At 40.8% G+C, this 26,391-nt stretch overlaps 3 protein-coding genes and 2 long non-coding RNA genes across 7 annotated transcripts; 2 read left to right on the top strand and 3 right to left on the bottom strand.

Moving 5' to 3' along the window:
- Positions 1-43: 43 nt before the first annotated feature.
- On the bottom strand, positions 44-2,825 carry LOC135512434 (uncharacterized). The gene is made up of 2 exons (XR_010451412.1): positions 2,351-2,825; positions 44-2,291 (listed from the first exon to the last, which is right to left on the bottom strand). It is a non-coding gene; the product is annotated as an uncharacterized LOC135512434 (long non-coding RNA).
- Positions 2,739-2,925, top strand: LOC135512440 (uncharacterized). The gene is made up of 2 exons (XR_010451413.1): positions 2,739-2,830; positions 2,865-2,925. It is a non-coding gene; the product is annotated as an uncharacterized LOC135512440 (long non-coding RNA).
- Positions 2,926-2,983: 58 nt separating this feature from the next.
- On the bottom strand, positions 2,984-10,130 carry LOC135512419 (guanylate kinase-like). The gene is made up of 7 exons (XM_064934441.1): positions 9,998-10,130; positions 4,971-5,084; positions 4,829-4,870; positions 4,440-4,675; positions 4,156-4,240; positions 3,971-4,056; positions 2,984-3,792 (listed from the first exon to the last, which is right to left on the bottom strand). Exons 1-7 carry the CDS (start codon positions 10,029-10,031, stop codon positions 3,754-3,756), a joined length of 636 nt encoding a protein of 211 aa, XP_064790513.1. The 5' UTR covers positions 10,032-10,130; the 3' UTR covers positions 2,984-3,753.
- Positions 10,131-10,420: 290 nt separating this feature from the next.
- Positions 10,421-14,692, top strand: c3h1orf35 (chromosome 3 C1orf35 homolog). 3 transcript variants are annotated; one of them, XM_064934421.1, is made up of 8 exons: positions 10,421-10,787; positions 11,491-11,644; positions 11,730-11,775; positions 12,067-12,149; positions 12,562-12,634; positions 12,836-12,924; positions 13,040-13,132; positions 13,972-14,692. In XM_064934421.1, exons 1-8 carry the CDS (start codon positions 10,691-10,693, stop codon positions 14,213-14,215), a joined length of 879 nt encoding a protein of 292 aa, XP_064790493.1. In that variant the 5' UTR covers positions 10,421-10,690; the 3' UTR covers positions 14,216-14,692. The 3 variants fall into 3 exon arrangements, with proteins under 3 accessions (XP_064790493.1, XP_064790484.1, XP_064790503.1); XM_064934412.1 differs by having other exon boundaries at positions 10,439-10,787; positions 13,966-14,692; XM_064934431.1 differs by lacking the exon at positions 10,421-10,787 and adding an exon at positions 10,834-10,956 and having other exon boundaries at positions 13,966-14,692.
- Positions 14,693-15,758: 1,066 nt separating this feature from the next.
- On the bottom strand, positions 15,759-19,881 carry arf1 (ADP-ribosylation factor 1). The gene is made up of 5 exons (XM_064934452.1): positions 19,794-19,881; positions 19,042-19,221; positions 18,743-18,853; positions 18,529-18,653; positions 15,759-18,368 (listed from the first exon to the last, which is right to left on the bottom strand). Exons 2-5 carry the CDS (start codon positions 19,184-19,186, stop codon positions 18,207-18,209), a joined length of 543 nt encoding a protein of 180 aa, XP_064790524.1. The 5' UTR covers positions 19,187-19,221; positions 19,794-19,881; the 3' UTR covers positions 15,759-18,206.
- Between the last annotated feature and the right edge of the window lie 6,510 nt (positions 19,882-26,391).

Below are 26,391 nucleotides of genomic sequence, written 5' to 3'. Positions count from 1 at the left end.
GTCAAGTTAACAGGATCACTATGCTTAAAAAAATTAAAAGATATCCAGGCAAAACATTTTTATTAATTTACTTGACTACACTTGTAAAATACATCAAATGTTACTAGAAATACATATTATTAAACAAGGACTCGTTGAAGGCTGGGTAAATTGTCAATATTTGGCCAAAGATGACACATTCAAAGCAGTGGTATAACATGTGCACCATTAAAAAGCTGTTCAGAGTGAAAAAGTTATATTTCAATAAGTAATTTGTGCAAAGGAAGGAATGTTTTGTTCAAAGGGAGATCAAGTACAGAGGACAAGAAGCTATGTAGTTTAAGAGTATGTCATATTAGTTACCAATGAACTGAATTTGGGTTCTGAATGAAAAACATGTTAAATGACAAACTTAAAATAAATAAGTGCAGCCTTTTTAGAAGGCTGCCTTGAACAAAGAGGTTTTGTGGAATTCAATGTAACCAGTTTCAAGTAAAGCAAATGCTCTGTGTGCTTGGTTCTAAGCTTTTCTATATTCTCCTGAGGACAGAGCCAATATTTGCTCCATTTATTTCATATTCATTCTCTTTAATTCTCACTCAAACATTTCCTTTCCAAAAAAAAAGGCCAACTGAATATCATTATAATATAGGTGAGATTATTATTTTACAAACATACAATACAACTGTCAAAACAACAAAAACATGTATTAGGGGTTAGACTACATCACAGTGAGTTGTGGGCTCCAGAAGTGTAACTTTGTTATACAGAGGTTAACATCATGATTGTAAATCCTAAATGGCAATCCTGTTTTATGAGTGAATGAATATTTTACTTTATCATAATTGTATCAGTATGATAAAACAGGGAAACTTCAAACATATCTTTTCACACACAAGATGACTAGGATCATTAGCAAACAGCAGCTAGGCTACAGTAAGTTCCTGAGATCAGCTGTAATACGTATGGTGCTTCCGTGTGACTATCTTAGAGCCAGAGTTAGCCTGTGCTTAGCTAGTGCCCAAGCACCTGACCTTGTGATTGTTTGTTAGCTGCCCTATGTTGAGGACTGAGTCAAGACCGGGAGGGGGACAAGGGGTCCGAGACAGAGTCAAGACCAGAAAAATGTGAGTGTGGAACTGATAGCGTTTTAGGAACATGAAATCTTATTAAAAATGTGTTCATATACACACCCCCCAAAAAATCTGACAAGCAACCACTATGGTCATTTTCACATTTTCATAAATTCTTAGAATGTTTGGGAATTACGTATACTAAGGCATTTGTGAAAATTCCATAGCAATATAGAGTGGGAAAGCAGCCGTGTGTTTAGACAATTAAGACACTGCAGTAAATAAAACCATAAATTAAACAGAATAAAAACATCTGTCATACAGGCCGGTGCGCTATAGCCAATCAGAGCCACAGTAGGCCTTTAAACAAACGAGCCATTTGCCAGAATGAATTTTCGATCACGGTTGTTCAAGTTCTTGCTAGCTAACCAAATGATACCTGCATCTCTAGCTGTGTATAGCCACCGAAAAATGATGAGGGGGAAAAGTCAGTCAGTCAGTTAGTGTAGCTATCTAGCTAACGTTAGGCTCAGGTTTTTTAGCTTGCTACATTTTGTTTGACAAAAAGTGCACTCTCATACATGAGTGTGCTGGTATTATGGTTGCTGTCCTTTCAGAATCACAAACATGTCACACACCGAAAGCCTATAGGTTTACCACTGAAGACCTATAGGTTCACCACTGTACTAACCTGTCCCACACTGAAGACCTATAGGTTCACCACTGTACTAACCTGTTACACACTGAAGACCTATAGGTTCACCACTGTACTAACCTGTCACACACTGAAGGCCTATAGGTTCACCACTATACTAACCTGTCACACACTGAAGGCCTATAGATTCACCACTGTACTAACCTGTTACATACTGAAGACCTATAGGTTCACCACTGTACTAACCTGTCACACACTGAAGACCTATAGGTTCACCACTGAAGGCCTATAGGTTCACCACTGTACTAACCTGTTACATACTGAAGACCTATAGGTTCACCACTGTACTAACCTGTCACACACTGAAGTCCTATAGGTTCACCACTGTACTAACCTGTCACACACTGAAGTCCTATAGGTTCACCACTGTACTAACCTGTCACACACTGAAGTCCTATAGGTTCACCACTGTACTAACCTGTCACACACTGAAGACCTATAGGTTCACCACTGAAGACCTATAGGTTCACCACTGTACTAACCTGTCACACACTGAAGGCCTATAGGTTCACCACTGTACTAACCTGTCACACACTGAAGTTCACACACTGAAGAAGGTCTATAGGTTCACCACTGTACTAACCTGTCACACACTGAAGGCCTATAGGTTCACCACTGTACTAACCTGTCACATGCTGAAGGTACTATAGGTTCATCACTGTACTAACCAGTCACACGCTGAAGGTCCTATAGGTTCACCACTGTACTAACCTGTCACACACTGAAGACCTATAGGTTCACCACTGTACTAACCTGTCACACTGAAGTCCTATAGGTTCACCACTGTACTAACCTGTCACACACTGAAGACCTATAGGTTCACCACTGTACTAACCTGTCACACACTGAAGGCCTATAGGTTCACCACTGTACTAACCTGTTACACACTGAAGACCTATAGGTTCACCACTGTACTAACCTGTCACACACTGAAGACCTATAGGTTCACCACTGTACTAACCTGTCACATGCTGAAGGTACTATAGGTTCATCACTGTACTAACCAGTCACACGCTGAAGGTCCTATAGGTTCACCACTGTACTAACCTGTCACACACTGAAGGTTCACCACTGTACTAACCTGTCACACACTGAAGACCTATAGGTTCACCACTGTACTAACCTGTCACACACTGAAGGCCTATAGGTTCACCACTGTACTAACCTGTTACACACTGAAGACCTATAGGTTCACCACTGTACTAACCTGTATAGGTTCACCACTGTACTAACCTGTCACACACTGAAGGCCTATAGGTTCACCACTGAGAAAACATGTCTATACTTGATATAAAAGCTGTTACTGTATTTATGTTTCAAGAAAGGAGTGTATATATTTGGCCTGGAGAAGCAGTTTTCTGCTCTGACTGAATGGAAGCTGGTAATTAGTTGTTTTACTCTGCTGATCTCGGCTGGTCCCAGACTGAGTTAAGACAGAGTACAAATGTATCCAACACTGAGACAAGACCGAGACACTCAATGTGGTTGGTCTCGAGTACTACAACACTGCCATTAGTGGGAATGAGTCGTGTTATTATGGCCTTCTGTTGTTGAAGAGCAGAGAGAACATAGTTAATGCTTTGGGGGTATAATACTACTAAATGGGCAGAAGAGAAGAAAAAAATGGCAGAAACTCCTGTATGCAGTAAACATAGAAGAAAAACATATCAGGGACCATCTCAGTCACAGGTTAACCATTAATGGAGTGTTTCTCTTTGTGGACAAAAATAAATAAAACGGTGCCAAATGAGTAAATAAAGCTAAATAGTCCACTTCTATTTACAGTTTTTATCATCTTAATACCTACCTATATCCTCCCAATATGTAAAAACATAGGCTAGATCACTCAAAAGTCTAGCAAGGGATGTTGTCTGGAGTTCATTCCCACACCAGTATCTGACAGAAAGTTCAGGATTGGAATAGAGGGGCTGACATATTGTAAGGAGTGGCCAGGATGGCTGGGATGGATGTCAGGCTTCTCGTCGCTTAAGAGGACAAGTTGGTTTTCTGGACTTTTTTGATTTCCTTAAGAAAGAAAATAGGTTTGAGGATGACATTTTGGAGATGGTGAAAATCAACACTGACAAAGATCTATTAAGGATTTAGCAATACACATTATGTGACTAATTGGTTTTCAACAAGTTAAATGGTGCGTATGGTCCAGTCCATCATACCCAGCTATGTCATGTTGATACCAACTGACCTCAATAAGAGTGTCTTTCAACTTCCCATAGGCATCGTCAAGACTGTCATTAACAATGACAACGTCAAATATGCCAGGATCTTTGCCTGAAAGATAGGGGAAACAGTTTTAGACCATTTTTAAACATTTAATTTATAAACATACAACTCTGTTTTAGCCCAAAGTCTCTCCAGAATCAGACTCACTTATCACCATGTCCACCTGGGCAGCATGCAAACGTTTCTGGAGGCTCTCCTCTGACTCTGTCTCTCGGTCTCTTAAACGTTTCTCCTACAATTACAAGTGACAGAAGAAGATTAATGAAGTCATGGGGGTTTATCTTCGGATCACAATCCCAGACTGAGTTATGATAGGTTTATAACCACATTACACATTTATAAACAACATTCAATATGATATAAGTCTCTCAAAGTAAAACGAGACAAAAATGGCCCTGGTAAACAGTTTTATAATGCTGCCCGTCTCTCACCAGGATGCTCATGGACGGGGGTTGGATGAAGATGTAGATGGGGTTGAGGTCTGTCGTCTTGACCGCCCTAACGCCCTGCATGTCGATGTCCAGGACGCAGATCAGGTTCTTGTCCTTGACGTCCTGCACGGAGGCCCTGCTCGTCCCGTACATGTTCCCGGAAAACACTGCACTCTCAATGAACTCCCCTTTGTCGATGCTGGCTTGCATATACTCCCTTGTAACATAATGGTAATCTGTAACACAACAACAGTTGCATGTTAAAAGGTTGGTTGTTGAAACCAATAGGACACAGCGGACAGCATAGGTGGTTGAAGCGAATTAAAGAGATGCAGCGGGAGGAATTGGAGCAAGATCATCCATCCTGGGAGTTTATAAACCCTACCTACCTTTACCATTCTCTTCACCAGGACGAGGGCTCCTTGTTGTGTCTGACGGATGAGAGCACACAATTGGATATCTTATTTCTGTAACTGACACCTCGCTGACATTATACAAAGTTAACATGGGACTGGAGCAGAGCACACTTACGTGAGACGCTGAAGCCAAAGATGCCCTCGTACTCCTTGAGCAGCTTCTTGAGCAGCGTGCTCTTCCCAGCCCCCGACGGGCCACTCAGCACCACTGGCCTGGGTCCTGCCATAGCTGGGGGAGAGAGAAAGAGACAGAGGGTTGGAGGAGATGAAAACACACACACCACAGGGTGTGGTGGTTAACCAAACGGAAAGATCAATTTACACAAATGGTTGGAACTGGTGTCATGAGGAGAAACAGACAGATTAAAAACATACCTAGGCCTATCCTTTACTCACATGAAACTGGTACAATCTCAAGTAGCCTATATTGAAAAAATCAGACAGGTGGTGTAGTATAGGCTGGTACTACCACACTGATCTCATGAGCTTACATAAATGGTTTACCTGTTGTACAAGGCTAGGTGTAATATGAGGCCGGGTGTAATATGAGGCCGGGTGTAATATGAGGCCGGGTGTAATATGAGGCCGGGTGTAATATGAGGCCGGGTGTAATAGGAGGCCGGGTGTAATAGGAGGCCAGGTGTAATAGGAGGCCAGGTGTAATATGCCTGGTCTAAAGAATACACTATAGGGATGAATATGAAATGGAACTAATGAACCAAGCATCCCATAAAACATGGAACAAACAGATTAATTGCCTTTTGAAGAAAAAAACAAACATTTCAGGAGGTGATTATGTAGTAAACATCCTAAGCAATCAGAACAGGTTCCAACAAGACTAGCAGAACCAACACAGCTAGAGCAGTTATTAAGTCCCACTAGGCCGTTACCACGGCACCATCTACTAATTGGAGTGCCTAAAATTACCCTGCTGCTTCTGATTGCAAGGCGTAAGTGCTTTCAGTACACTGTCAGCAATTACTTCTTTTTTTACCATAAAATACATTTAAAAAGACTAAAATCAGTATGATCCTAGGCTAAATGTTTACTTGTTTCATATGATGTAGCCTAGGCTATTTTTGAATGTGTTGTCCAATTTAGACATACCCAGCAAATATTCCACTAATAGGTCTAGGCCTAAACTGAGACTAGTACAATCTGAAAGAGGAACAGCCACATACCGTGGAGTTATTTGATTTTCAATTTAGCTTGTGTACTAAAAACACCAGCCAAGTCAACACAGCCGGGTCAACTACAGAGATAATGACAGTGATAATAGCAATGACACACTATTTTGGAATTAGTCAAACAAATCAGCTTTACAATCTTTTTTTCCCTGACCTATCCTATTCCAGAATGATCTTTATCTTAAGTTGTTAGCCATATAGGCTAGGTCATATTATTAGGCTAAAGTCCTTCTTCCTCCTTACCTTCAGTCACTTTCAGTAGACGTGCGAGTGAGGGAGAGCAGCAGGATGTGGGAGGACTAGATTGGCAAGTGAATGAGCAGCACTATTATATACTGGAGCCGGGTGTGTCAGTCTATGTGGTGTCTGTGTGGGCGCAGACTCAGCACTGTACAAACATAGGAAAGTAAATCGCCGCTCCCTCCAATCACCGCTCAGTAAGTTACACAGTAGCCTAAACCCTGCCCAGCAGCTCGTGACATAGCCTAGATATTGACAGCTTCTTTCAGTTGTCTACGGAAATGACAAACGAATCATGCAAAACACAAAATAAACTCAGGTGAGAAATTATCATACAACAGTCTACTGCATTACTATTAAACACTGCAAACATAACTAGACCTAAAATGTATATCTCATAAATGACAAATGTCTCTTCAATCCACAAAATAGCATTGCACCTTAAACGACCATGTCATTTATATATTGCTAGCCTACACTGTTTTAGGCTACTAAAAGTAATGTATCAGTGGGTTTGGTTAGATGTCCAAAAATAAGAAAATCCATGCGAATGACGTGTCATAGCATACTTTGCTTAAGTGGTGCCGCCTCCTCATAAATCTACAGATGCTAATTTAAAGGAACTAAAGTTGTCTGCAAAAAAAAGGAGTTTGTTATAATAGCCATGTAGTCTATGATCCCATATAAGCTCATTTCCATTTTAAAAAATGGATTCTCTCTTGTAATAGGCTAATCAGACCTGAGCTCACCCTTTGCAAAAAAGATAGGAAAAACCTCAGTGCGTGTAGCCTGACAGCTGCAGGTGACAGAAGCATTCATTCTCTGCCGCCTCTTGAATGTTTAAACCACAATCAAATTCACAGCTCCTTTCCAAGTCAGAATCAGTCATGGGTTTGACGCTGGGATGCAGAGGGTCAGACTGTTGTCACAAAAACATGTGGACAGAAAACAGACTATAAGAGTGGTTTAGGCTACATCCAGTCAAATAAGAAACCACTTCTCGCAAGGTTCAGATCTAACTTTCTCTTCCTTACAGTCAGAATACAAGCAAGAAATGGTACAATTCAAGAGAAGGTGACAAGTTAGCCTGTACAGCAAATATTCAAAACAATTGGGTCTACAATGACACCATACATAGGGAAATCTTATAGGCTTGGCCTAACATCTAAAGGCACCACTTTTCAAACGTGACAGAAAAATTGGCTATAGGCTACATCTACACAGGCAGTCCAATTCTGAAATTGTTTCCACTACTTGGCATTTTGCCCAATCACATCAGATCTTTTCCCATCAGATATTTTTCAGATCTGATAGGTCAAAAGACAAATTAGTGAAAAAAATATCAGAATTGGGCTGCACATGTAAACAAAGCACGTGTTACAGAAAACGAGTTGCATGTGAGCCGATTGCAGGCACAGGATAAGGCTAATTGAAATGGTTACAGGAAACATTGTTCTGCATGCCATTACAGATGTTGCATTCAGTTTACTTTAGGTCAACCCTTATATATGCTTTCCACAGCATGTGATCGATCTTTGCCAGACAGTGACCAACCTTTCATCATGTGTATTCAGTTGGCTCCTAATTTCATTAGGCTGTTACTGATTAGTAGGTTTTCTAATCAGCTGCAGCCTGCGATAACAAAGTGCTCAGTCAGGTAAGATACACTACATGTCCAAAAGTATGTGGACACCTGTTTGTTGAACATGTCATTCCAAAATCATGGGCATTAATATGGAGTTGCTATAACAGCCTCCGTTCTTCTGGGAAGGCTTTCCACTAGATGTTGGAATATTGCTGCAGGGATTTCAGCCACAAGAGCATTAGTGAGGTTGAGCACTGACGTTGGGCTATTAGGCCTGGCTCGCAGTCAGCATTCCAATTCATCCCAAAAAGTGTTTGATGGGGTTGAGATCAGGGCTCTGTGCAGGCCAGTCAAGTTCTTCCGCACCGATCTTGACAAACCATTTCTGTATGGACTTCGCTTTGTGCATGGGAGTATTGTCATGCTGAAACAGTAAAGGGCCTTCACCAAACTGTTGCCACAAAGTTGGAAGCACAGCACTCTCCAGTCCCGTTCTGTGAGCTTGTGTGGAATATCACTTCGCAGCTGAGCAATTGTTGCTCCTAGACATTTCCACTTCACAATAACAGCACTTACAGTTGACCGGGGCAGCTCTAACAGGGCATACGTTTGACAAACTGACTTGTTGGAAAGGTGGCATCCTATGACAGTGCCACGTTGAAAGTCACTGAGCTCTTCAGTAAGGCCATTCTACTGCCAATGTTTGTCTATGGAGATTGCATGGCTTTGTGCTCAATTTTAGAGAACCTATCAGCAACCATGCTCTGAATGCATGTGTGGGTATGGATGTGGGTAAGCAGACAATCAAGCTACTACGGCCCCCCCATGATGAGTTCAGATTTTATGTGGCTGCCACCCCATCAAAGTTGCCTATCCCTGATCTAAAGCATATTGCATGAGAAGGTGCTTACCTAAAAAGGTCCTCCATCCTTATTCTATGCGGTTCAAATTAGGCCAGAAAATGTTTTCCCATTCAACCGTAAGAAAGCAAAAGCTGCCAAACCAGATCCAATCTGTACTAACAATCAGTTTTCCTTTTCTCCCCATATTGTCCCCTATAATAACTCATAGCTTTCTAGAAACATCCAAGTTGATAAGATATCAGGCCATAATAGAGCAATGTACTTGATAACTAATTTAGGCACCACTTACTGCTATAGCCTAAATCTAGCAGGTGAGCTGTGTGGGAGAGGATAGATGATGATTATGTAAACAAGACATTTCAACTTCAACACAAATGGACAGTGAATTAGATAGCTTGGTCTTTCCTACTAGGTGGTGCCTATTGGAGCTCATACTTTTTGGGGAAAAACATATCTTTTTGTGTATTCTATCGGAAAAAAGGACATGTTTGACTTTCAGAAAAACATGTTGGTCAAGCTCAGGCACTTAAAAAAAATGCTGGGGTGTATTTTCCAACCTGTTAGCTACATAATCCTAAATGGGTGGAATTTAACAGGGTGGGAATGTGGAGCCTAAATTAGCCATAGTTTTGTGAGTGAGCAAGATTGAGCTAGTATAATGGTAAACATTTGAGCACGATTTTAAAAACAGATAAAACAGTGTTTATATTTATTTAGCTTTGCACCATTGTTTTCCCACCAAATAAATTATGACACTTCCTGAATGTGGTGTCATTTTAGGAAGGGCTTGTTTCTTAAACGGAGATTAACAACAAATTAACAGGGTGGAAAGTGATAACTACAATAATTATTAAAAAACGTTATTGAAGAAAGACAATTTAACTAGGACTATAAAATAACTAAAATATTTAATATTTTATGGTTTATATTTCTCGTGGAAGTTGATGAATTAACACCCGGGGACATGGCAAAAACGCCTTACATCTACTGAAAAAGTGTTCAAAAGTCATAACATTTCCTCTCAAGAGACTTATTTGAGGTAAAAGACACCCGACCTTATATTTAAAGTATTTTGGAATCCACATGTTACAGTAAATAAGAAGTGATATTTCCTGGGGACAGAATAATGCCTTGACACGGATTGACCAATGCGTATGGCCTGGCCTGTGTGACCTACTGGCTCGCTTCAGTGATGATAAAGAAAAACAGCAGGCTATTGAGAAATAGTTCATAGACTAGCGGTCAAAATAATATATGATCATCCTACCTGAGAAGAGCCTGGATAAATACCTTGTATACATCTACAATGACTGCGGTTCAATATCTCAATAATGTCTCCAAGGCGTCATTCCCGTACTTATTGGGTGGTCTTTCTCCCTTTTCTGTCTACATTCCGCGTGAAGGCCATTATATAGATGGTGTTTCGACGTCATCTTCACGAGCCAAATAAACGAGAGTACATCGTTCAAATACCAGTGTGTATACGTCCTCAACAGAGTACATTCAAAAAGGAAACGCTGTCGTATTTTTGTGAACGTTTAAACTCCGCACGCGATACATAGACCTTTTGAAAATCTACATCCAACCCAATAAACAGAAATAATATAATTACTTCATATAAGCATTTTACAGGGGTTGCAGATTCGGTATTACGAACTGTGCGTAATGAACGCCCCAGCTAAAAAGAGCTATTTGCGTGCAGATGATCTGTGCACAAACACGCGAGACAGAGTAGTTAGCAACGGTGTGGTTTTCGTTCTTGGTTTTTCACTTGTTTAGCTAGCTAACTCAGTTTATTCGAAACACGGAAAAGGTTACTATCCATGCTTCTAACCGTCGCTTACTATATCGTCGTAAGCGGACGTGGGAGAGAAAAGCCAGAAGGAAACTCCCCGGATGGACAACGAGAGGGCCTAACGTGTAAACAAAGCTTTCATCGTCTTTATTCAACGCTAAAATAATGTTTGGTGCTTCAAGATCTGGGGGTGTAAGAGGGGGGCAAGACCAATTCAACTGGGATGACGTGAAAGGCGATAAACACAGGGAAAACTACCTCGGTAAGTGGAGAAAAATGGGCATCAACCCATCGTCGCCAATGACCTTTGTCTACTGTAATTAACGATTCGCTTCTTTGCGAATACAGCAGGGCGACTATCCAACTAATAATTCGGTCAAATGTTTCTAGTTAGTAACTCGCTAACTACTTTCTAGATGAAACTAGATACAGTAGGTAACTACTTAGCAAGTTATAATAATCGACAATGTAGTTAGCTAACGGTAGTTTCCGCAATAAAGCAATAGGTTGTTAGCCTGTACTCATTTATTCTCGAGTGCCACGTTCTTACCTTTTCCCGAAGTGTAGTCAGTCCCTCATTAATGTTGCATTGCTTGTCAACAACTCAGATTGTCTGCCTGGAATATACTTATTTTTTTTTAACCCAGCTAAGCTATGTTGGAATGGTGAATTTTGAGATAGAACCAAGCGCAAACAATTGACTACTGCCAAGGAGAGCGGCCACGCACACTCGACTGCGGCTGGTCAGGGAATGCAATTATGCTAGTCTGCGCATATACATGGCTTGCTGTATTATATACATGATGTTATCCAAATTAATACACTGGTCACGGCAACGTTGATTGTAGAATAATAGTTATGGCAATCACTCCTTTATGTAACTTTATTGCCTAAGCCATGTCTCTGATTTGGGACATGCATGCATTTGGAGTATATTTATATCCCTGCTATTGTTTCAACCCCAGGGAACTCTCTTATGGCACCAGTGGGGCGATGGCAGAAAGGCAAAGATCTGACGTGGTATACCAAAGACAAAAAAGGTGGTGTCAAGCCTATGTCAAGAGAAGAGGAGCTTGCTGCTGTGAAGGCAGCAGAGCAAGAGGCACTGCTGGCTGCCCTGTAAGTGGAACATCACACAGAAACGACTACCTTACAGACATATTAGAGTAAAATGTCAAACTAATGTCTTATTCATTATTTTCAGAGGCCACAAGAATATAAAGAGACAACCATCTGGCCTGACCAAAGAGGTACTTTTTTTGCCTTCATAGGGTTTGAGACTCATTTGTATTATGTGCTTTTTGTTTACACAAGTTCTAGTATGTTTTGGATTATAATCATGTCTTAATTTGATAGTATCACAACTGCATTAGACCAGGGAAGATGACATTTAGTTTAAATCTCATTTATTTAGATTTATTTTTTATTTTTTAGCATTTGTCACCATGATTTAACGTAACTAGCCCAGTCATATTTTATCATAAATCTTAAGGATGAATACGGGATTGCTTTTGTAATGCCGATTCCAATGTGTCCAACAGGACCTTGCAGATGTGTGCAGGAGGGAGGATGCGGAAGCTGAGGACAGAGATGTGGACAGAGTTTCTGGCCTTGGAAGCTCCGGGTAACTGACTGAACTGTTTGCAAAAGTGGTTGTTGCACAAATTCTGTTTTTAAAGCTGGGTTGATACTGTAGGAGACTTCTCACCAACAAGATTTTTTAAATATACGTAATTTAGTAGACCCTCTTATCCAGTGCGACTTATAGGCGCAATTAGGGTCAAGTGCGTTGCTTGGGGATTTGAACCAGCAACCTTTTGATTACTGGCTGATGCTCTTTAACTGTGATATTTTTTTTTCTCCCACGTCTTCTAAGCATTCTCTCAGGTCGCTCTTCACTCGTTTAGACTTTTTTTAGCAGCATATATGAGTCCATGACCGGGTATCCCCTTGATATTCAAGTGGAAGAAACAGTGGAGACATTATGGATTGGAGTGTACTAGTTGAGTAACTAGGAGTATCTTTTCTGTCACCAGTGCAACGTCACGGAAAATGGTGTTCTCCCAACAGGAGAAGGAAGCTGCCAAAATAGGCTTGTCAGTCTTCACAGTAAGTTTGTTTATGCTCTCTGAGTAAAACATCCTCACGCAAAGGTGAGCCATCTAAAATAATACACAACTCGGTGTAGGTGTGTTAATCCATTTGTGTTAGCTACATATTTTTCAAACATGATTGATACCGCTTGGGAATTGATTCTGTAATAGTCATGTTACATGATTACGATCATAATGGAGAGCATTGTTTTCACAGCACTATAAAACAGAAGGGAAGTCTGGAAACCAGGAAGCCTCTGCCAGAAAAACATCTGCGAACACAGAGAAACAGGATGTGGATCAAAGGTAGTGTGTTATTGATCACAGTGTGTTAACAATCAAATATCTGAGGTAAATTTCTTCAGATTACTGTCTCAAGAAACCCTTCAAAAGACTTGCCTGTTATACTTTCCCATCATAGACACGATAGCAGCAAAAAGAAGGAAAAGAAGCGCAAAAAGAAGAAAAGGCAGAGAAGAGACTCTTCCTCCTCCGATTCAGAAGATGACAAAAGGTTAGCGTGTTGTTTCTCCCTTTTACACCTGTAGGTCACTTGTATGTCATGTTCACTTTGCCTTCCCCTTTTTAAATAAAGTCACAAGAAAACAGAACACCAATGTCCAATAATGTTACAAGTGGCGTAGCGACCTTAAGCACTGCATCTCGGTGGAAAACCAGACTGTATCACATCCGGCCGTGATTGGGAGTTCCATAGCGCACAATTGGCCCAGCATCGTCCGGGGTAGGCCGTCATTTTAAATAAGAATTTGTTCATAACTGATTTGCCTAGTTAAATAAAGGTACAATTTTAAAACGGCTTATTTGCTTTAGCACTAGAGGGTGCTAAATTACCGTTGGCGAGGTGGAGAGCTGGTCTTTGGTTCCATCTCAAAAGATGGGTTTTTGCCAACCTGCAAATGTTCTGTCAACAATTAGACTTTGTATGCTTGGTAGAAACATAGAACAGGTTGTACCCTTACTAGGGACGTGTCAGTTAATGTGTCCAGCTGCTGTATTCTGTGGTAATACAATATTCTGTGGTAATACAATAAAAAAAAAGCAGGCTTGGGATGTTTAGCAACAGGAAGAGATCGTCTTAGTTAAAATAAGGTGTAGGGTTGATTTTTGAACTGAGTGAATGCATCATCCAGCCCATGTCATGCTTATCTTGTTTGGGGGGCGGCCTTATTTACTATTCTCCTATGGAACCCAGATAGTTATCCTTTTATAGATGAGGTAATGGTTTGTATCATAACATTCAGTGTATTCCTAATGTATCTTCCTCAGCTTACTTTGACCCCAGCCTATTAGTCTCAATCATTGATTGTGTGTTTCTTTACTCCTCAGGCGCAGAAAGGACCACCGTCATCATAATCCATCATGCCTCAGTCAGACTGGAGCCAGACCCCATGACAGCCATTCAAAGGGGGGACCAAAGGGTGAACGCCACCCCCTCTCCTCTCAACGACACCAGCAGAGGCATGACACACACTCCTCCCACAGGGAGTCCCCCGTCCCCCGTGCCAGCCACAAGGCAGCCCATGCTGCTCTGACACAAAGCCACAGGCGGCGCCATGACACAGACTCTGACGATTAATACCCCCCCCCACTCAATCAGACACATTGAGGGAGAGGAGTGCTCTAGCCCACCACAGAGCAGCTTGACTGGTCTATGGACTGTCCTCATGTACTTCTGGACTGGACTCAAGGGCTGTGGTTTAGAACAGTAGGTCAATCTGTAGGCTACTCCTCAAACCACTAGCAGGCTTGTGGCCTTATTTGAACTGACCAGTTTTTATTTGTGTTGAATTTTGAATTGTTAAATTTGTTTCTATTGGTATTTTATTTTTCTGAAACAGCTCAAATGTATTTTATGATCTGTGTCTAGCTACCAAAATTGAAGGACACTATTCATGCAATTGAATCAGGGACTACCGAAAGCAAGTTAAGTGCATGTGTTCTTGGTGCTGAAAATAAGTTAGTCAATACAAACTATTGCTGTCCAAGACATTAAATCCAGTGTGACACTTGCCCATTAAAAAATGTATTTAAGTGTGCCAACACCTAAATGTTACCGAGTCTCCTCTTTGGTTTGTCAGTCTTGTCATCAGTTGAGAATATTCACTTCTCTCCATCCCACTGTGCCTCACACTACTCAGCATTTTTGCTCCTTTTCCTCTATCAAGCAAGAACTCCTTTGCTCCATCACTCTTTTCTGTTCTAGGTTCAGTTGCCTGCCTCCCTGGCTGGGGTAAGATGCAATGCACTCCAGTGGTCATAATGGAGTGTAGTGTTTATTTGCCTTAAATCAGGTCTGAAAGGGGGAATTCTACTGGCTGGCACCTGATGGTGAACTAAAAAGAGCAAGACATTCACAAAGGAGAGTGCAAGGAAGAAAAAGTGGTCTTTTATATGGCAGAGTACCATTAGGACTGCCACACACAAACCAAGCTGATGGACAAAGTTACACTGTAAGGGACTCGAGACTCCTGCCCCCTCCTTCCACAACCACCATACTTCTGCCATGTTTTATAGGCTTGGCTGCATTAACCAGCAGTCTAATCAACCTGAAAGAACATCCTAAATTGCTCCCCAATTATTGCCACCGCCCATCACTGGCGCAGACCAAACGTAACAGACAGGCCCAGCTGTAGCCATTTGTAACTTATTCAACACCCGCTTTGGGTGGTTAGTTGGCTGCCATCACCTTGGACCAACCCACTCTCTTAGTCCAAGTCATGGGTGGAGAGTAGTTGGGTGTGATTGCAGATTTGGGACAAGAGAAGGGAGGAGGCTGTCTGACCAAAGCACAGGCTAAATCCATTTTTAGATTAGGATTAGGTGTCATTTTGAATTCATAATGGGGAAAGAGGCTTGATTAACTCCTACTCATGGGGCAGTGTGGGTTTCTAACCTGGAAGTTATTAATAATATATATGTAAATGGTAAAATGTACAATATTTGAATTGTGCCAGTTGGCAGATTCAGTATATGTTGCCTTTCTTGCTGTTGATCAATAATGTTCACTGTGCCTTTAGCCCTGTGAGTCCAAGGAGGAAATAGAGGTTAACGGTGCAATGTCAGCATGATCAAATCCAATAACTTAAAAGAGAATTACATGAAAAATAACAGAACATGTAAACAGTCTAATCACTTTAATTACAGTGCTTTTCTCCAAAAAATTAAAGCTGAAATAACTTTACATTAAAAAAAAACAAAAGTTTAGACAAAAGTTCTGCTAAAGAGATTAACGTTTCAACAAAAGGTTCAGGCAATCAGTTTTAATCCAATGCCTTGCTTTAAAAGAAAGACTAAGAAATGTCCATAGCACTCTGGTGGAATAACACCCAGAACCTTTTGATAAGAAGCACAAAAGGTTTGTAATGGAACAGCATGTTTCTTTGACATGAGGACAAAAGTATCCCCCCAGAACTTAGCCAAGGACAACATGAGCTACGAAGGACAAAAATATACTAGTGCCCACGAAGTAAAAAATATGGAGTTCATACATTTCATATTGCCACTGACATTGATGCATGCCTTGTTCCATAACTATTAATATACTTTAATCATTCCCAATAAAAAGGGATGAAAACAAGGTCTTCAGGTCATGATGGAGGACATCAGAATTTAGAATACAACTGCTTTTGTCATATCAGAGCATCATACAGCATATACCTTGAGTGCAGGGGTAAACAACCGGGTGTCTGCGATGGGGGTTCAACGTTTTTATGAATATCGCTAGCAACAGACTAAACACATTTTGAATGACATACCTACAGTAGAAAAGAGGAAAATATCTTATTTCTCATGTCAACTTTATTTCTCCACTCCTAATATTGAACAAATTACACTCACTGGAGTATCTGACATTGGCTTTGAAAAATAGGCTACCAGTGTGGTAAGTGCTACTGGCTGCTGGTAAGTGTTCTTGACTTGGACATACATTTTTGCCAACCCATGGATAGCAAGCTAAACAGTTGCGCTTAGTGAAAGTGTTTGCAGTTACCTTTCTAGCTAATAGACTATGTTAGAGTTTACACTTCCTCTTCCAATTATAAATGTGGGGAGGTCAAACTAATGAAAAAACATTTACCAAATCTATTCATCTCAAAATGTTTTGATTACTTCGCCTTGACATTCACCTGATAAGACATGAGGAAAAAAATGTTTTGGCTAACATAATGGGAGTCCCTGGTTCAGTGGTTTGCCTGGGAGGGGGTCCCTGGGAAAGATAAGGTTGAAGACCCCTGAGTTACAAGGTTGTTGTGGCGCTAAGTCATTGTGATGGTGATGTTGAGGACATCAAGGTATCCCAACCCTTGAGCACCTGCAGCTGACAAGAGTAATGACAATGCTTATGTAGACAAAAATGTTTTAACAATCAATTAGCTAGTCCCGCTGACAATCAATGTGTTCGAGATATTAGATTCTGCACAGAACATGGATTATAGCAAATGGATAGGCAGGAATTCTGCTTCTCTAGGCATTGTGAAAATCTGTTGATTTGCACAGAATCTGTGTGTCTTAAACATGCATTTGTCCAACATACAGACCACATCATGCACTTTTTTTGCTATTAAATTCAGGCTCACTGCGACAAAGGCAGTACACATGAATATTAACCTGAGCCACTTTCATACATCATAATGCTGACCAGACAGTACCTCTGTCCATCACAAAGCAGGTGAACGATGAGATTCATGGAGGAACATAGTTACTCTGCATGGTAGCCACTTCTCAATGAAAGCCAACATGATCTGACACACAACAAAAGCTGGTAAGTGTCGACAAGTTTGACTTTGAAGCCCACTAACCTCTGTTTTAGGCTTCATCTCAATAATATGCTCTTCAGTGTTTTGCTAAATGGTATTTTGGGGGAGCAGGATATTGTAGCCGTCAGAGGTGTTAAACCATAATTGTTGCAAGTAGTACATCTGTATGTATGCTTAATTCAGGAGAAACACTCCTTTCAGTAAAAATTACCAGCAGACTTATCTAAAAAAGTCAATAAACATAGGGTCCCATCAATTATTTTTTGCCTCCCTTTTCTATTTACTAGACATGCATGTCTGCCCAAGGGTCAAGAAGAGGAAATAACCAAGGTAGATTTTTAAAAGTCTGCAATAAGCTGCCTCAATAAACCCCTCACCATCCAAAACAAGACTATTTACATTAAATAAGAAACCCAGACAGCTTTCCATGATTGGGTTATTATCCTCCCTGGCCCATATGGTGTATTGTTGTAACGAGAGATGAGAAATGAGGGCAGCTTTCCAGTAGGTACTTTTGACAAAAGTAACTTAATTTTCAACATCAGAAGAGTACAAAGCAAAGATAGAGAAGATACAGTGTTACACTTTTCACACTACTGAGCCGAGCCAAACTGAGCCGAGCAGAGCTGTACTGCACCAGCAGGGCTGTACTGCGCCAGCCTGGTAACTCTTCTACCACACAGTTGCTAGAACCATGCAGGAAAGGACAACGTGAAAGAAAATCATCTGAGCCACCGTACGGTTTGAGTCAGCACGATAGAGTGAAAAGGGTATATGTGAGTTGAGGAGGACAGTGGATTATGATGATTAGGCCTATTTCTGGTTTTTTAACTGATTAGACAACCAATCCAGTCCTTCATAGAGACCGTCTCCGCTGGTGGCACAGGTGGCCTGGATGTACCAGTTTCTATGGCGGAGGGAGTGCAGTCCCAACTTGTCTGTGAGTTCGGCCGCATTCATAGCATTTGGGAGGTCCTGAAAAGAGAAGTTCTCCCATAATGAGACAAGCCAAGCCAGGGAAGGACATCCAAAGTATATAACAGGTGTATTGTCCTTTCTATTTTATTAATACAACAAAAGCAAGTCGGAGGCTTTTTGCTTTCACACAATGGACAGGTGAAAAATGTAGGAGTACCTGTTTGTTAGCGAATACTAATAAGACTGCCTCTCGTAGTTCATCCTCTGCCAACATTCTCATCAGTTCTTCGCGGGCTTCGTTCACCCGCTCTCTGTCATTGCTGTCCACAACGAAGATGAGACCTGAAACACACCAAAATAAAAACATTTTGAGTCAACATCTTGGTCCTCCTTTGACAGGAGTAAAATTACTTGCTGTCAGCACATCTTACCCTGTGTGTTCTGGAAATAGTGACGCCACAACGGTCTAATTTTGTCTTGACCACCGACATCCCACACTGTAAAACTTATGTTCTTGTACTCGACTGTCTCAACATTAAAACCTGAAATGAAGAAAGAAGACATTAATAACCCGCACAATCTATTTGACGCAAGTGAACATGTCCAGGGGGAAATTGTGTTGTTTCTAATTCTATATTTTTAAATAGTCTCGTTACACAAAATATGATATTCATACAAACTGGGCTGACAACACTTGGGCCTACATGCCACCACCAGTGCTACTACTTACCTATAGTTGGAATGGTAGTTACAATTTCTCCAAGTTTGAGTTTGTACAGGATTGTTGTTTTACCAGCAGCATCGAGACCCACCATGAGGATCCTCATCTCTTTCTTGCCAAATGCTTTAAAGAGGCTTGCAAATAAATTCCCCATAGTGAAAGACCGATTCAACTTTGGCAGTAGGAATACTAGAAGAGAACAAGAGGAACCCAGTTTTGTAACCGTCAGTGTGTAGTTGTGCGCTGCCAAATACAGAAGGGTTACCCATCTTATAAACTGAGTTGTTTAATATACCTAGTATGTCAACTTTCTGCCAACTATGTTAGTTGATTAGCTAGCAATATAACTAAAAACAAGAAGCTAGTTAACTAACCATATAGTGCGCGTCAATGCTTAGATAGCTGCTAGCTAATGTTACACAAATCATTTCATAAACTAATCAGTTGAATAAATGAAGATAACAACCATCGCGTTGAAAACTGTCTTGCAGTGAAAGACAAATGGTTATTACGTTAGCTATATCGAAAGAACACTATAAGTTAGCTCTCTAATAGATAACTGACTGTTTTGCTAGCTTTAGCAAGCGGCGCCAAGCTAGCCTAACCAGCCATCTGGCAAGTTTTTAGAGACCTTTTTAACTAGCTAGACCCCAGGAAACGAGACCCCTTTACGTTATATAGCTAAGCAGCTAAATACAATGTATGTGACGATTATCATATTCAAACAACATCAAGCGTAAAAATTACAGTTTTCTGCTTACAGCTTGTTTTCAATTCTTTCCTCTTTAAGGCGTTTCCTTCCTCAAGATGTCGGGTTATTATTTGGCCACGTCAGAGCTTCCAGAACGACTTCCGTGAAACAGAGCGTTTGGTATGTCGCGCCCTATGGGCTGGAGGCGAATGACACTCATTTTCACATTTTTGTGCTGCTAAAACACGAGTTTGCTTATTGCAGGTGCGTGAGAATAATTATTCGATTATATGAAAATAAAAACCTCACACACTGCTTTTCTTATATCATTTTAGTTTGAGGAATGCCAAAAGCATGGTCCGAAAGGTAAACTTATAGGGAAAGACAACATTTTAAGGGTTGTGATATATTGTATTGAATATGATCTCCAATCAGAAAAATGTTTTACCATTTGATGTGCCATTCTATAAATATTTAGATTTTTTGGATAAAGTTCAAGGTGGGCACCATTTTGAAAACATAATTCAGTCAACTTGATCTACTCTCTTCCTGTACAGCATAGTGAAAGCTACTGAAGAGTGCTCTACTGGCAAACAGTGTTTTCATTTTCTTTTTAATCAAATTGTATTAATCACAAGCACCGAATACAACTGGTGTAGACTTTACCATGAAATGCTTGCTTACGAACCTTTCCCAATGATGCAGTTTTTAAAAAGTATGACAAATAAAATACCAACACAAGAAATAAAATAAAATAAACAAAAATTGAGCTATATATAGGGAGTACCAATGCCAGATCAATGTGCAGATGTACAAGGTATTTGAGGTAGATATGTACATGAAGGCAGGGTAAAGTGACTAGGCATCAGAATATATAATATATAATATATAAAATAAAGAACAGAGTAGCAGCAGCAAATGATGTGTGAGTGTGTATGTGTCGGTATGCGTGTGTGTTGTGTGTGTGCGTATGTGCGTATGTATGTAGTGTATGTGAATGTGTGTGGGTTTTATGTAGGAGTGTCAATGTAGTGTGTGTGAGTGTGTATATTGTGAGTATACTGAGCCTTCCTCTGACACCGCCTGATATAGAGGTCCTGGATGGCAGGGAAATCAGCCCCATTGATATACTGGTCAGTCCACACCACCCTCTGTATCGCTTTGCGGTCAAGGGTGATGCATTTACCATACCACGCGGTGATGCAGCCAGTCAAGATGCTCTCAATGGTGCAGCTGTTGAACCTTTTGAGGATCCGAGGGCCCGTGCCAAATATTTTCCTGAGGGGGAAGAAGCACTGCCGTGTCCTCTTCATGACTGTGCAGATGTGGACCATGTTAAGTCCTTAGTGATGTGGACACCAAGGACCTTGAGGAGCTCGACCCACTCCACAACAGCTCCGTTGATGTGGATGGGAACGTGCTCTCCCCTCTTTCTCCTAGAATCCACAATCATCTCCTTGGTCTTACTGACATTGAGGGAGAGGTTGTTGTCCTGGTACCACACTGCTAAGTCTCTGACCTCCTCCCTGTAGGCTGACTCATCGCTGTCGGTGATCAGGCCTACTACTGTCGTGTCGTCAGCAAACTTGATGAGGGTGTTGGAGTTGTGCGTGGCCACACAGTCGTATGTGAACAGGGAGTACAGGAGGGGAATAAGCACACACCCTTGAGGGGCGCCGTGTTGAGGGTCAGCGTGGCGGTGGTGTTGTTGCGTACTCTCACCACCTGGGGCCGGCCCATCAAGAAGTTTCGGATCCAGTTGCAGAGGGAGGGGTTCAGTCCCTGGGTCCCTACCTTGGTGATGAGTTTGCAGGGAACTATGGTGTTGAGCTGTAGTCTATGAATAGTATTCTCGCATAATTATTTCCCTTCTTGTCCAGGTGAGAGATAATTTACTATGACATAATTCATTATTTCTGCCATAGACTTCAGGAGACTACAGGTCTTCAATGGACTTCACTAAAGGCCAGATGCAGGGCCCACAAGATCCAGACCAAAGCTAAAAAGACCCAGCTCCTCTTTCTCCACACCTAGTACAATGGAAGACCATCAGTTTGTGGAAAAAAATCAAGAGTGCATGTGGTAAACTGTCTTGTTTTATTCAAACTCACTAAGGACCAACATTTCCATTACAGGCCATTTCAAACCCTACTTTATTCCTTGACAGTTTAGCAACAGGGCAGATTGAGTTACAACACTGAAATGTTTGATAAGGTATGAACAAGATTCTGTATCTCTAACCATGACCTGTGACACTGTTTGAAAAACATTACAGTCATAGCAAACCCATGAACATGAATCGAATCCAATGTTTTCATCATCAGACTTATGGACATTGGTTGTCCTAGTTCTACTCTAGTGTAGAAATAATAATATAAGTCAAGGGGTGGTGGTGCTGCTGTCACTACAAAACATCCTTGTTTCTTTCTATACACGTCCTGTCTTGTCTCCCAGGTGTTAGATTGAGTAAAGTAATGAACCGCCCTTGCTCCTTGATTTTGCCGCCACTGTACAATGTACAATGGCACATAGGCCTATTCATGTGGGCAAATCTGCAGTGCCAATCGGGGGCATTTGAGGGGTGTCTACGAGACACTTGGCTTTTCATCATGTCTGTCTTCTCACGGTCTCAGGGTGAAACCAGGGTAGCTCAGCTGTTGCCATTATGGGGGTGGAGTGCAGAGGCTAGCCAGCCAACCAACCCGGCCCAGAATCATCTCTTTCTCTGGCATGGCAAGACCTTGTCCACTGAATAGCTTATCACGAAACAATGTCCTCTGTGTGACTGTGAGACAGGTGTCCATACATTGACAATAGATGCTAATGTGAGCAAGCAACAAAAAAAGCAATGAGAACATAATGCCGCTGCCACCGGGTTGGTTGCAAGAATAGATGTATGACTTTATGTTCCATTACTTGACTATTCTATTCATAACCAAATGTTCAAGTGTGAGTTGGTTCCATTTCAAAAGAGAGCAAATTGTGAATGTGCTTTTATATTCTGATATACAGTATGTGTGTGTTGTCTGTTGGTATATGATGTTTTAAAGTTTATATGTTCACCTGCCCAGAGACTGCAGATAAATAAATTAGCTGTTAGCTAAATCTGGGGCAATGCATCACTTCTAATTTCTGAGACTGAGCCTTTGTACATTATCCTTTAACAAATAAACATAATAAATCAATTAAACACAATTCAGGCTAAATGTTTCCAATGGATAGAATGGGGATGTTCTCTAGGCCTACTAAAGATAATTAATTCACACTATTGTGATTGCAATTTGTTGTGCATGTCACATAGGCCTATATTTATCTGACTGGAATTCCAATACATTTCGTCCCCAAAAATATTCCAAATTCTTCCTCTGATTCACAGAAGCCTAATCAAATATTTATGTGCAACAAGTTGAATTTTAACCAGGGTCAACCATGTCTGCCCCTTCTCCAGTGGAGAGGGCAGTGCCTGGGACTCAGGGACAGAGCAGCAGGGGGTAGAGTGGGTCTGTGGTTGGTGGAGGACCACACAGCGAAGCCTGCATAATGCCGCCTCACTACTGGAACCTTCATTTGTGGTTTTGGCCTGCCAAATGCCTGAGGAAGAAAAGCTTTCAGCATAGGTTTGTTTCACAGGCAGACAGTGTTGTATTCACTTGTAAAGGAGTGCTGTGTTTTCTCTGCAAGATGGTTATTTTTTATTTTGGATGGTTGGGGTTTCACTGTTTTAATGTTGCAGTCCTGTGCCAGATCAATCTAATATTTTTATCATTTGGCCTTTCATTTTCTTTCCTTGTACATCTCTGTTGCACTTTTGAGACTAAGATAAGAGTACCATGATTTATGCCTTATATACTGGATTTGGCTGCATGATTTCAACAGGATAAATTGTAAACTGCAGTAGTTACAATCCACAGTTTTTAAGATCAGGTTTTCGGCCTAAAGCATTTAGAAAAAACAAACATGATGATTTCAATTGTAATAGTCACAAGTTTTTGTAATTAAAGCCTATCTGTTTTTGACAGATGACATTAACACATTTGGCAATGGCACTGGAAACTTTAAAATATCACAACATGCAAAAAACATTATTTGCTATAAGCAGTAGGTATCATACTGGTATAAACCTAACACTGGGGAATCCCTTTCTCAATAGTGACCTAACGCCCTCTATGTGTCAAACAGAGACTGCATACATAAGAGGTTGACAGCAAAAAGTGACTGGGATTTCCCCACTAATAGGGTACTTACTTACAGTTGACTACTTAGTTGAAAAAATGGAAACCACTGTGTTTTTGTTTGTTAAAAAACTAGGTAAGATTACTGGGCCATCAGCTCTTTTCATTGTTATTGTGGGACACTTATCAGTTTCAGAAAAGTATGATTCAAGTCTTTTCCTCACTGCTTAAAACAGCTCCACCCAACTGGGTCTGTGCACTACATGTATCGGTGATTCCAATGTTGTCATTACTTTTAGTTTTTGTCATGGCTATGATCATTAATGTTAAATATTCAGCTTTAATTAGTTACAATTAGTTGGGTCGTTATATCCAAACATGCTGTAAGACCAGAAAAGAAGGACTATATTTAAAGACACGAAAAGCAAGATTCCTCTTTACAAATGCATCAATGCTGTTTGTGAAAAATCCCACCAATTCAAGTTCATACACAATAGGGGGTAGGCAAGGTTGCTTTGTGGAATGTCACACAGTTTTGCCAATGATTTTCCTCAAAACTATGGATCGTTTATTGGGGTTCCATTTCACCAAACCAGGCTGAATAAGGAATACTGTTACAATCCTTCAATTACACAATGAAGGATTGTGCGTCGTCATTCCCTCCCAACCCATGCATCAATACAGTGTGATTGTAACACTCTCAGTACCTTAAAAGCAGTCAGTGCATTAGCCTCAGCCTGCTACTGTGTGGACTTCCACAGAACTAGCACGCAGGAACGTGATTTGACAGATGGAAGGCAAGGGAACGAACAGAGGCCTCAACAACAATGCATGCTCTGTGACTCCTATCCTCCTAGCCTGTAGAGTTTGGGTGATTTCCTACTTCCCAACCCATGCCCGAGGGACACATTAGTAAATGCAGTTTAACAAGACCAAATTAAGCACATCCAGCAACAAAGCACTGTTTGACTTGGAGAGGACTTGCTTGCTTACAACTGGAACCAATGAAAGTCCGTTTGTCACCCCGCACCCACATACTGCCTCCAGAAAGTATTCATACCCCTTGACTTACTTCACATTTTGTTGTGTTACAGCCTGAATTCAAAATCAATTAAAAATAAATTCTCACCCATCTACACACAATGCCCCATAATGACAAAGTGAAAACATATTTTTAGAAATGTTTTGCAAATGTTTTGAAAATGAAATACATAAATATATAATTTACATAAGTATTCACACCCCTGAGTCAGTACTTTGTAGAAACACCTTTGGCAGCGATTACAGCTGTGAGTTTTTATGGGGAAGTCTCTAAGATCTTTCCACACCTGGATTGTGCAACATTTGCCCATTATTCAAGTTCTTCAAGCTCTGTCAAATTGGTTGTTGATCATTTCTAGACCATTTTCAGCTCTTGCCATAGATTTTCAAGTAGATTTAAGTCAAAACTGTAACTCTGCCACTCAAACATTCACTGTCATCTTGGTAAGCAACTCCAGTATAGTTTTTCTTGTGTTTTAAGGTTATTGTTTTGCTGAAAGATGAATTCATCTTCCAGTGTCTGGTGGAAAGCAGACTGAACCAGGTTTTCCTCTAGGATTTTGCCTGCGCTTAGCTCCATTTTCTTTCTTATCCTGGAAAATCTCCCTCGTCCTTGATGATTACAAGCATACCCATAACATGATGCAGCCACCACTATGCTTGAAAATATGACGAGCAAATTGCTTTGCCACATTGTTTGTAGTATTACTTTAGTGCCTTGTTGCAAACAGGATGCACGTTTTGGAATATTTTTTATTCTGTACAGGCTTCCTTCTTTTCACTCTGTCATTTAGGTTAATATTTTCGAGTAAATGCAATGTTGTTGATCCATCCTCAGTTTTCTCCTGTCCCAGCCGTTTAACTCTGTAACTGTTTTAAAGTCACCATTGGCCCCATGGTGAAATCCCTGAACTGTTTCCTTCTTCTCCGGCAACTGAGTTGGGAAGGACGCCTATATCTTTGTAGTGACTGGGTGTATTGATACACTATCCAAAGTGTAATTAATAACTTCACCATGCTTAAAGGGATATTCAATGTCTGCTTTTTTATTGTACCAATAGGTGCCCTTCTTTGCTAGACATTGGAAAACCTCCCTGGTCTTTGTGGTTGAATCTTTGTTTGAATTTCTCTGCTCGACTGAGGGACCTTACAATTATCTGTATGTGTGGGGTACAGAGATGATGTAGTCATTCAAAAATCATCTTAAAAACTATTATTGCATACAGAGTGAGTCCATGCAACTTATTATGTGACTTGTTAAGCAAATGTTTACTCCTGAACTTATTTTAGGCTTGCCCATAAACAAAGATGTTGAATACTTATTGACTAGACATTTCAGCTTTTCATTTTGAAAAACAAAGTTCCACTTAGGCCAGTAACAAAATATTTTTTGTAAAATTCAGGCTGTAGCACAACAACATTTGGAAAAAGTCAAGGGGTGTGAATACTTTGTGA

Source organism: Oncorhynchus masou, chromosome 3 (genome assembly GCF_036934945.1).
Source record: "Oncorhynchus masou masou isolate Uvic2021 chromosome 3, UVic_Omas_1.1, whole genome shotgun sequence".
NCBI lineage: Eukaryota > Metazoa > Chordata > Actinopteri > Salmoniformes > Salmonidae > Oncorhynchus > Oncorhynchus masou.
This window is presented reverse-complemented; position numbering and strand designations above follow the sequence as displayed.

Excerpts from the sequence above, each read along its gene's own strand:
- c3h1orf35 (XM_064934412.1), top strand. The coding sequence starts at position 10,691 with ATGTTTGGTGCTTCAAGATCTGGGGGTGTAAGAGGGGGGCAAGACCAA. Across the intron at positions 11,645-11,729 it reads GAGGCACTGCTGGCTGCCCT|AGGCCACAAGAATATAAAGA; the intron begins GTAAGTGGAACA and ends CATTATTTTCAG. Across the intron at positions 12,150-12,561 it reads TCTGGCCTTGGAAGCTCCGG|TGCAACGTCACGGAAAATGG; the intron begins GTAACTGACTGA and ends TTCTGTCACCAG.
- LOC135512419 (XM_064934441.1), bottom strand. The coding sequence starts at position 10,031 with ATGTATACAAGGTATTTATCCAGGCTCTTCTCAG. Across the intron at positions 5,085-9,997 it reads TTTATCCAGGCTCTTCTCAG|CTATGGCAGGACCCAGGCCA; the intron begins GTAGGATGATCA and ends TCTCTCCCCCAG. Across the intron at positions 4,676-4,828 it reads TGGTGAAGAGAATGGTAAAG|ATTACCATTATGTTACAAGG; the intron begins GTAGGTAGGGTT and ends GTTGTGTTACAG.
- arf1 (XM_064934452.1), bottom strand. The coding sequence starts at position 19,186 with ATGGGGAATTTATTTGCAAGCCTCTTTAAAGCATTTGGCAAGAAAGAG. Across the intron at positions 18,854-19,041 it reads AACTACCATTCCAACTATAG|GTTTTAATGTTGAGACAGTC; the intron begins GTAAGTAGTAGC and ends TCTTCATTTCAG. Across the intron at positions 18,654-18,742 it reads CTATTTCCAGAACACACAGG|GTCTCATCTTCGTTGTGGAC; the intron begins GTAAGATGTGCT and ends GGTGTGTTTCAG.